At 51.2% G+C, this 11,173-nt stretch overlaps 1 protein-coding gene across 1 annotated transcript; it reads right to left on the bottom strand.

Moving 5' to 3' along the window:
* Window positions 1–3,527: 3,527 nt before the first annotated feature.
* Window positions 3,528–9,397, bottom strand: ccnj (cyclin J). The gene is made up of 5 exons (XM_068741419.1): window positions 9,329–9,397; window positions 7,645–7,855; window positions 7,268–7,567; window positions 4,762–4,921; window positions 3,528–3,822 (listed from the first exon to the last, which is right to left on the bottom strand). Exons 1-5 carry the CDS (start codon window positions 9,395–9,397, stop codon window positions 3,528–3,530), a joined length of 1,035 nt encoding a protein of 344 aa, XP_068597520.1.
* Between the last annotated feature and the right edge of the window lie 1,776 nt (window positions 9,398–11,173).

Below are 11,173 nucleotides of genomic sequence, written 5' to 3'. Positions count from 1 at the left end.
CAGTGGTGATCCTGGCCGCCCCGACTCTGCCTGCCGAGCAGAGACAGTCCACCTTATTCTCTTCGGTATCTTCTCTTAAAGAAACTCCCAAAGACCAGCCGCACGTCAAACTACAGCTAAAGCTAACCCTCAGAAGCCGTCGAGGATAAATATGTTAACCGAATAACGTGTAAAGAGTTATTTAGTCGCACGATGAGGGCATCCCAGATGACTGTTTTTATATGAGGAGCCATCTTGCATTTATTCCTTCCTCCATGACAGGCGGAGGCTGATTGGCTGCAGGTATCTGTGAGAGCCAATGAAAATGCACGTTAGAAGCGGAAGGAAGGGGAAGGGGAAAGAAATGGTCAGTAATGTTTGGTTCGATGTTTCCGACGTGGCTGCAGCGTCACTCCGAAGAATTCCTCCAGCGGAGCTTTTATTTATTCATTTATTATTATGTTCTCCCCCTTGAACTGCCAGCTTATCGTTTGGGGGGAGTTTGAGTGGCCGAACAGGTCCTGGGTGACGGGTCAGAGTTCAAAGTCGTGATGGTAAACCCGATTCTTTTTACTGAATCGAGTTTAAATGAGTCACTCACTAAAGTGAATCGAGTCATTTGAGTCACTGAGTCAGCTGCACAGAAGGTGCATAGAAATATACTTTTGAATACAAGGTTCACCTGCTACGGATTGATGCTGCTAAAACGGCTGATTGAAACACGGAAATAACAAATGCTATTGAGGGAAAAGAGTGAAAGATCAGGAGTTCTCAAAGGGAAAACATTTATTTTTTTGTTCTCTACATAAATAAATATAAATACAACAGAGAAAAATGTGTTGAAACAGTGCAGCATTAGAAGAAAAATACATATACACAATACACTTGTGCAAAAGTAATAAATAAAAAAGTTTTATATCTTTATTTATTAATTCTGTTTCAGCCAATATTCCAAAAATATATTTTCTAATTTAAATTATATAATAAAAAGGCAGAATTAAATAGTTTCCGTTAAGATTCACCTTTTCATCTGGGGAATGGGCGTAGGCAACGCAGGGGCTTCAGCTCAACCTGACCCATATCCAGCCATTTGGGGGGAGAGTATTATTCCCTGGGACGGAGAGGAGGGAGCAAAAGGCCGGCCCACCAATCCTGAGCCCCAAGCCCAGCCCGCCAAGGCCCCGCATGCCGTGCCAAGGCCAAAAATTGTGGACCGCCCCCCGGCACCAGGCCCCCCAAGCACCCTATGTGTGTATTCACAAAAGTGCTGTGTTGTGCTAAGGTGGTGCGTTAAGAGGCGCGGTACACAAGGACCCGACCAACCAGGCGGGGGGAGGGAGCCTGACCATAGTGCCCCCAACCTCAACCATCCCACCCACAGGTGCCAGAAGGCCCAACCATGCATAGAGCCAGGATCGAGCACCGCCCCTGATGCATCCCACCCAGCCCCCATAATTCAGACCCCAGGAAGGAGAGGCAGCCGTGAGGCCCCGGCGGGAGGCAGGATGCCTGAAGAGGAGAGGCGGGGAGAGGGGAGAGGGGGAGGCAGGACAGAAGATGGGACCAAGGAGCAGAGGGCCCAGCGTCTCCGGTCCGTCTAGTCGTTTTTAACAAATACAAAGTCAGTGGGGATCCGTAAAGTCTCCGGGTCAGTTCAGAACAATGGAATTAAAAACATACTTTTTATGCTTCAAGATCGCTGATTTGCTTGTTTTACTGTCAATCACAGAGGCCTCTGACAGATCATCCAATCACCATGCCCCAGAGATGCTGATGGGCGGGACAAAGCCCAGCATTCATCCAATGACCGTCCAGTTTCTACGCTAACGCTTGCCTCGGTTAGAGCTCCATGGAGCTGCGGGGAGAAATCGTGTCGGTTACCGGTGATACGTAGCTGGTTCTGAACAAAAGATTAAAGTATTATAACGCATATTTACCCTCGCCGAAGCGGAAGCGAGGGTATTGCAATTGGGTGCGTTTGTCTGTCCGAGCGCATAACTCAAAAACTAGTAACCCAATCGACTTGAAATTTTTACACAAGCAAGGTTCTGTCCGTGGCTCGGTCCTCCCCGAGAATGGCGTTGATCCGGATCTGGATCCAGATTCTAGAATTATTTTTACATCTGGAATTGTGCCTGTGCTGTAAACTGCCACTTTAAGAGGGAGGGACACGAATGGCATGATGGGAAAAAGAGTCCAGAAGATGGCTTGTAGTACATTCCGGAGCAGCAAGCTAGAGCAGGTTTGGCCCCTCTGATCCGGAAGCCCTGTTTACTGTCTCACAAGATCCAATAGTCTTTCGGAGGCGGGGTCTGCAGTCTCTGATTGTCGTTTTCTAGTTAGTTAATGAAATCTACACACAGCATTACATATTTCACCACTTGTGTTTTTTCTGGTAACTGAGCTTCCCCTGCAGAGCAGCTTGGAGTACTCGCTGTACTTCCTCTACCGGAGATGCACCGCGTAGCGTCACTACGTACGTTTAGTCCTGCGTTTGCTCCAGTGAGCTTTCACACTGCTCACGGAACGGAGCAGGGTTCTCTTGCAAGGGAACCGAGACCCACGTTTTCATGCGGACTTTTTCGATCCTCTCCAGAGTCCAGATCGCTTTCACACCAACCCAAATGGAGCGGATCTGAGAAAAGGAACTCTGGTCCATTTAAAGGGGAGCAAACAGCGGCGGTGTGAGGCCATTTTCACACTGCACCAAGAGGACTCGGTTCGAATGGGAGCAAATTCTTGCATTTATAATTAGTTGAAAGGTCCGCTTTCACACTGATTTCTTTGCAAAGTGAACTTTCAGAGCAGCGTCGCGTGGCTGAAAATGGCGCTAGTCGATTGGACAAGGTAGAAGGGGAAGTCCCGCCCTCTCCCATGTTTGTTTTGGAGTGCGCCAGCGGTGGCTGCATTACTTTATAGTCTTTTCATGGAGTCTTTAAATTAGCTTGTTTTTTCACTCCATCCATAGTCACCCATGTCTCTAGATTTCATTCTACTAATTAGATTATTTTTGGCAGTATTACAGAAAGTAACACGAACATCTCAGTTCAACACAGATCATGTTTATTTAAAACTACCAATGTGCACAGCACTGACAGGAATCCTAAACTCGCATTTAGAGAAGTACTTTTTCTTTTCTCACATTACAAATGCTATTCAACAAAAAAGCAAACCAAACAGAATAACAGCACAAACTGTGCTGCCTTATTTCGAACACAAAACTAAATGGCGCTTTGACTTTGACGAAGGCCACAGCGCTGGGCCCGAGTGCCGTTTCTACCTCCGAGTTAGACTTTGGGTCTGCAGCTAAATTATAACATCAGTGGTTGGAGAGGCTGAAACTGCCTCCAGCCGCTTCACAACATTCATACTTCAAACCTTAAATCAAACAGTTTCCTAATGCACACGTCAGGAAATGAAGGCCAGTGCACATTGCGTAGCGCTTGTGGTCCAAAGTGCTGCACCGATCTCACCATGTTCCTTCAAATTAAAAGCGTTGGTCTGCCTGTAGGATGGTCTGTTACGCTGTCGGGAAGCAGATCATTCCATCATCTGCCGAGGCACGGAGCAGCACACGAGTAGTGCAAGCTGACTTGGTAAGCCCTGCTGGACTTTGGGTCCATGGAGGTAGCGATGGCCTGTGAGCCGGGATACTGGGCGCCAGTTGGGGCCTGCAGGCTGGCGGAGTGGCTGAGCTCGGAGGCAGCCCCCAGGCCCGGCTGCTGCATGCTGGGCCGCTGAAGGTACTGGGCTGAACTGTGGTACATTGACTGGACCTGCTGCTGCGGACCGGGCTGCTGGCACTTCTGCTTGTTGGCCTCTTTGACGTCACTGTCATGAGCGCTGGACAGACGGAAACAGGCCCTGTTAGCGCAGGGCTCGGCAACCTGAGACGCGACGCCACGGCATCGATGTCGGCGCGCAGGGAATATTAAGAGGCAAAGAAATATTAGATGTGATCATATTTAACACCTCACAAGAAATGCAGCACACTAATGTTCTCACATGCTAATTAAAGTGCCCGGATGTGATTCAGCGCGTCACCGCGTGGAGGGTTAATGGCAGCGCGGAAGCGATCTAAGAACTATAAGCTGCTGATACGGTGGCGCTTGAGTCACAGTAAGAAGAAGAAAGCAACCGTTTCTGTTTCAGTTCTTCAAAACGAAGCTGACGATCACGGTGGAATCACGGAGTTGAAGAGTCGAGCGCTGCCGAAGCGGGCTGTGCAGTTGATGTATTGTTCGTAAATAAATGTGCTAAGTGTTGTTGTTATCTAGAAGTAAACAACTGTTGATGTGTGATGTCACGAAAGCAATAATAAAAAAATTATAAATAATGAAATCTATCAGCCAGAAATGTGTCTCTGAACAAAAAGCTAGTTTTCTCCGTTTTCTGTTGGAAAACGCAGATTTTGGTGAAATCAGTGTTTTCTTTTTTTCACGAATTTGGTGTGAATGGAAAACGGAAGGAACGCAGTTTGTGTTTCTGATGAAAGAAGAGACATTAGTCTTGTGTACATAGTCATTGTACACAATATTGTGTAGGCCTTGGAAAATAGGGCAAAATTAGCAAAGAGTTAAGAGTTCAGTCGACTAGCTTAGCAGCATTGTTAGCATGGCGAGTAAACCAGGTTCCAGTCGTTCGGTCCAACATAGTCGGACAAAGGATTCTGGATTCATTTCAAGAGGAGACCAGGTGATATGCGTCCTCTGCTGTGAAAGTGTGGCGTGCAGGACATCGAGTGTTTAACAGTGGCGTGTGCGTGTACAGACAGATACATACACGAGGAGCTTCTCAGCACACACGACCAGGTTCTCCCATGTGTAGCCTGTTAGTCGATGTAGCCTGGGCGGCCATGTTGGGGACAGGTGGAGGGTGAGACGGGAGGTGGCGACGCATGACGCAGCCACCAGCGATGGAGCAAAACACAGAAACACATGATCTGAGAGGAGAGAGAAAACAGTCGTCCATCACGAGAAGCAGTGGACCAGGAATCCGGCTGTCCTCCACTAGGGCACCATACGTCCTCATTCTGTCCCCCACGTCGAAGCCAAAGACATTGGGACAATGGGAAATATCACTGAGAACATGATTGTTTTTTAGTAACCTGCCAATTTTAAATTTGAGAGTAGCAACATGTTTGAAAGAACCGCTGGAACAGTGGAAGCAAAAGACGGGAAGAGTTCAGAAGGGCTTGCTTCCTTCACAATGAAGCCACATTGTGCGCACGACTGCAGTCCAGACCCGGCGTGGGTTACCCAGCGTGCAGCAGAGAGCCCCTGATGATGGCCGGATATCAGACCAGGATTTGTGCTGGAGAAACGTGGCGCTCTGCAGTTCAGCTGCAGCGTCCTGCGTCACGCCCCGTAGAAATACACCCAACAAACCGTTTACATAACGTAATGTAAAACATTTGAACATGCATTGCTGCCGCTTCAATCGCCCAGCCCTCCACCGCGCCCCCAGGACTCTCCAGTCACCCCACAACAGGGAGGGCACCTCATCAAAGGCCTCCAGACACACTCCCCCCCACCTCCCCAGCCCTCTCACAGCCCCACCGTCCCCCCTCGCCCTCACAGACTCCCCTACCCCCATCTCCATCGTGGACTCTTTCCGCTTCCTGGGCACCACCATCACCCGGGACCTCAAGTGGGAGCCGACCATCAGCTCCCTCATCAAGAAGGCTCAGCAGAGGATGTACTTCCTGCGGCAGCTGAGGAAACTCAAGCTGCCGACCCAGATGTTGGTGCAGTTCTACACCTCCATCGTGGAGTCCGTCCTCACCTCCTCCATCACCGTGTGGTACGCTGGCGCCACCACCAGGGACAGACACAGACTGCAGCGCATTGTACGTGCTGCGGAGAAGGTGATCGGCTGCAAGCTGCCATCGCTCCAGGACCTGCATGTCTCCAGGACTCGGAGGCGTGCAGGTCGGATCACAGCCGACCCTTCTCACCCTGGACATGGACTCTTTGACCCTCTCCCCTCAGGCAGGAGGCTACGGTCCATCCGGACCAGAACCTCCCGCCACAAGAACAGCTTCTTCCCCTCGGCTGTAAGACTCATGAACATTTTACTACCGGTAACTTGCACTGTTCTGTTTGCACTGTGTGATTACACTAGTTTTACTGCTGTTAATACACATCTGTGTATCCACTCCTGATGCTGCTGTTTTTGTGATGTGTTCTGTACTCGTATGTTCTTTGTAACTTCATCTAATCTAGGGCGTACGCTACAGCCTAGCGCTGTAGCTAGCATCTATTATTGTCATTACTGTTACATGTTGCAAGACTTCACCGAGAAAAAGTCCTAATCTGTGAACCCTCATTGACAAATTACTTCTGATTCTGATGTAGTTAGATATTTCATAACTTATGGAAGGTCATACGGTTTTTAAAATGCACATCTCAGCGGTCCTCCCTGCATCCGACGGCTGTCCCTGCTGCTCTCAGCATAAACTACATTCAGTCTACTACTATAGGTGTGACTCGTACATGGCAAGCTGCTGCCAAATTATATCTCCAGGGAAATCCTGCCTCAACTCAAGGAAGCCGTGCTTTTGACCGTATGCAGTGGTCTTAGCTGTAGTTGCTACCCAAGACCTCACCTACATCAGGGGTGTCAAACCCGTCCGGTGGAGGGCTGAGACAGGTTTTCCTTCCAGCCGGCCAATGAAGCAGGTGATTGTAATTATCAACACCTCCGATTTGAGAGAGGAACTCATTAGTGAGATCAGCTGCTGGAGAGATGGTTGGAAAGAAAACCTGGAGTGTCTCGGCCCTCCACTGGACAGGTTTGACACATGTGACCTACATCAACTCTCTCCGGCCCCCGCTTCTACTCAGAGGATGGAGCAGGTCACACCCGAACTACACCTGCAGCCCCCAGAAGATCACACGGACGGATGGATGGACGGATACAGCCAGAGATAGGCACAGTCCTTCCACCGTAGTATCGTAGTTTACAGAAGACTAAGCTGTCGTGAGGTAAGGCCCGAGCCGCCACCCAGCCTGCTTCAGGCATCACTGAAACGGGACGCTTGTTGCCCCACCGCTTCTGCTGCTGCAGTAACAGCCCTGAGGATGGAGGATGAGACCAGAGGGACGGTTGGGTCCAGCCCAGTTGCAGAGAGAGACAAGGGCCGTCTGATGTCAAAGTCCCCGTCTCTCACATCACATGAACACAATGAATGAGAAAAGTGAAGCATTTCTCAAGGTGCCAAAGACCTCCATGTGACCACCTGCTGTGATTTTGTTGAGGTCACACCTTCTTGTGAAACAAAGTGTACCTTGTAAGGAAACCTCCAGGAAGTAGTCAGCGTACTTTGCCATGTACAGTTTGGTCTTCTGCAAGCAGGCCATTGGCCAGCCGTCATGAAGGTCTCCCTCATGGACAGCAGTGGACAGGTAGTATTCTATGAAATGAGCAGCTGTAGGGAGGTACAAGTTCCACTGGAAGGTTTCCAGTAAGATCAGCTCCATGTGAAGCAACCCCTGCTTCGTCAGGACCAGGTTCATGGAGCTCATGCAGGCCAGGCTGTTCAGGTTCTCCAGCTTGGGCACCCGGTCCTCCCTTTCCTCAAATTTGCCTGCAGTGAGGGGTAAAGGGTCACACCAGGAGACCAAACAGTCACGTTACACAGCATGAGCTCAGTCCAGAACTTACTGGCCAGAAGCAGACATGAGAACGAGACCATGTGGAGCTGTTGCACCGTGACATCGTAGCGGTCCATGAACAGGTCCAGCAGGTACACAGCGAGGTGTCTGGCTGCAGGACACAGCCTGAAGCGGTTGCTGACGATGGCCACAAGGTCTGCAAAGTAGCGCCTCAAGTTGAGCTTAGGGGACTGGCCTGCGTAGGACGGCAGCGTGAGCTCCTGTTGGACGACACGTTGGGTTTCAGATCTCGTGGTACAAATAGCAGACAAATAGCTAACTAGCTAACTAGCTAGCTGGATCTTTGTTAATCCCTTGGTAAGACTCCTCCAAGGAAATCAAGGTTCCAGCAGCATCAGTTAGCAGCACAGTTATCGAAACATAAATACGCATACACTCTCGCAATAAATAAATGGGTATGTATGTTGTACACAGTTATATACTCTATTGGCTATTAGCTACTGCCTCCCCCCCCCCTGTTACTCCTCCCCTCAATTGAGCAGTTGTACAGAATGATGTCCTGAGGGACAAAGGACTTGTCCAGTCCACTGGTCCTGTACCAGGGAAGGTGCGGTCTTTGGCTCTACGGGCTCCACTGGTTACTGGTGACCGCTGGGGGGGGGGGGGCTGTTTAAAGAACATTTTCCAGATTAAGACTGATAAAAGAATGCGACGACACAAGAAGCTGGACCATCAGGTGCGTCACAGGTTACGGCTTCACCTGTGTCTCTCGGTCAGCTCGTCTGGGAGCAGGGTTATAATCACATGTGCATAGTAAAGGAAGACGAGTGTGCCGTCTAATTCCTGCTCAGGGGAGGAAGAGTCCACCGCACTGCCATTTAATTAGCCTCACCAAGACCTCACCAAGGACTCACCCATGCCTCACCCATCCAAGTGGATGAGATCCATCCCCTGCAGAGAGATAGTGCTATTTTTCGTCATCATTTTCCCGAATGATGCAAAGTCTCTGTCGACTAGAGGGGTGAGACGGGTGATAGAGGGGTGAGACGGGTGATAGAGTGGTGAGACGGGTGATAGAGGGGTGAGACGGGTGATAGAGGGGTGAGACGGGTGATAGAGGGGTGAGACGGGTGATAGAGTGGTGAGTCGGGTGATAGAGGGGTGAGACGGGTGATAGAGGGGTGAGACGGGTGATAGAGTGGTGAGACGGGTGATAGAGTGGTGAGGCGGGTGATGGAGGGGTGAGACGGGTGATAGAGGGGTGAGACGGGTGATAGAGTGGTGAGACGGGTGATAGAGGGGTGAGGCCGGTGATAGAGGGGTGAGACGGGTGATAGAGTGGTGAGACGGGTGATAGAGGGGTGAGGCGGGTGATAGAGTGGTGAGTCGGGTGATGGAGGGGTGAGGCGGGTGATGGAGGGGTGAGGCGGGTGATAGAGGGGTGAGGCGGGTGATAGAGGGGTGAGGCGGGTGATGGAGGGGTGAGACGGGTGATAGAGGGGTGAGTCAGGTGATAGAGGGGTGAGACGGGTGATAGAGTGGTGAGGCGGGTGATAGAGGGGTGAGGCGGGTGATAGCGGGGTGAGCCGTGGGTGAGGTGAGCGTGAGGGCTGCAGGTATGCGTCTCTAGAAGCTCTATTGCGGGTCCGAAACGTCTCCTGATCTGATGCACTTCTTTAAACCTCATTGACGCGGGACGGCGTGTAACGCGGCGGGGCCGTGACGTCACTCACTTTGCGTCGCAGCGCCCGGTAGATGTCCGCAGCGAGGTGTCCTTTCCACCACTGCTCGTCCAGCTCCATGTCTGCGAACCGGCGCCGTGTCGGTGCGCGCGCGCTGCGGCTCGCACCGCCCGACAGCCTCCCGGAAGTAAACGAGTCGCCCGAACTCCGCGGTGCCGCCGGTGAGGTTCCGTGAACGCTTCACGGACAGCCAATGGGGAAGAAGCCGCGGGAGGTCCGCGTGGAATCTGTTTTAAGTGACGTCATACGAGCTGGAACTGCGGGACGAATGTTAAAGTCCGTTTGGCTCCACGGAACGTCCCCCCGGAACCAATCAGAATCCGTGCACTATGACGTCATAGATACTGGACTCTTGGTGGATCCAAACGTTTTCTGAACTCAAGTTTGCTCGGAGTCTGTCTCTCGTCCCACCTGAGGACGGAGGACATTGTCCAACATGCAGCCAGAACAAAGAGCTGATCACAGATAAATAACTATATTATTATTAGTTATTAAATATAGTCGGTCTTCTCTTTGTGCTTCAGCATCAATAACTTGCTTTCTTGTTTCATGGAATTACATTTCATTGTTCTTAAAAAATAGAGTTTAAATACAAATTTAGAGTTTTAGAGTAGAATAGAATAGAAGAGCACTTTATTATCATTTCACACAGTGATGCAATAAAATTAAGTAGGCTCGGCACAAGTACAATAAATAGTGAAGGGGGGGTGAGGGGTCTCCGGTGATGGGGGGGGGGGGGGGGGGTCTCCGGTGATGGGCGGGGCGGGGTGGGGGGGGTCTCCTGTGATGGGTGGGGGGGTCTCCGGTGATGGGCGGGGGGGTCTCCTGTGATGGGCGGGGCGTGAGGGGTCTCCTGTGATGGGCGGGGGGGTCTCCGGTGATGGGCGGGTGTCTCCTGTGATGGGTGGGGGGGTCTCCGGTGATGGGCGGGGGGGGGGGGGGTCTCCTGTGATGGCCCTGGATCTGTTTAGGCAGATTTGGCGATGTCCTCCACGGAGGGCAGAGGGCCCCCGATGATTTTCTGGGCCGTGTTGACGACCCTCTGCACTGACTTCCTCTTCTCCACAGTGGAGCTAGTGTACTGTGTACTCTGTACTGTGTGTACTCTGTACTGTGTACTGTGTGTGTGTACCAGACCCCCAGGCAGTAAGTCAGTACACTCTCCACTGAACACTGAAGGCCAGCAGCAGCTTCTGGTCCAAGTTGCTCCTCCTGAGGGCCCGGAGGGGGTGGAGCCTCTTCTTCTCTTCTTCACCGAGGTCTTGGTGTTGGACCAGGACAAGGAGCTGGAGATGTGGGCCCCCAGAAACCTGAAGGTGGAGACTCTGTCCACACGTGCTCCATCGATGACGGGGGGGGCGGGGGCTGGCCTGTCCTCCCTGAAGTCCATGATCAGTTCCTTTGTCTTGTGGACATTCGGTGTCAGGTTGACCTGTACGCTGTCTCGTCCCCGTCGGTCAAACAGCTATTGACGGATTCCTCAGGCTGTTTTTTAGTCTTCTTATCAAACGTAGAATGAAATCATCATGTCGTGCTGTAGATCTGGACCCGGAGAGGAGAACCTGGAGAGAACCCAATCAGACACGGGGAGAACCCAAAGTCCACACAGACCCCCGCTGGATGGGGGGGGGGGGGCAGAGATGTGAAGACCGGTAATCAATCAGCCGGTTTATGGGACCTGCAGGTCTGTTTCTGTCCTCAATCGGCCAAGACGCATCCAGGCAGCGTGTACTGTGTACTTTATATATACTTTAAGGTGCTGCATTGTACTGTGGGGCAGATGCAGTTACTGTGTACTTTATATATACTTTAAGATGCTGCATTGTACTGTGGGAC

This window comes from Brachionichthys hirsutus, chromosome 7 (assembly GCF_040956055.1).
Source record: "Brachionichthys hirsutus isolate HB-005 chromosome 7, CSIRO-AGI_Bhir_v1, whole genome shotgun sequence".
NCBI classification, from domain to species: Eukaryota; Metazoa; Chordata; class Actinopteri; order Lophiiformes; family Brachionichthyidae; genus Brachionichthys; species Brachionichthys hirsutus.
This window is presented reverse-complemented; position numbering and strand designations above follow the sequence as displayed.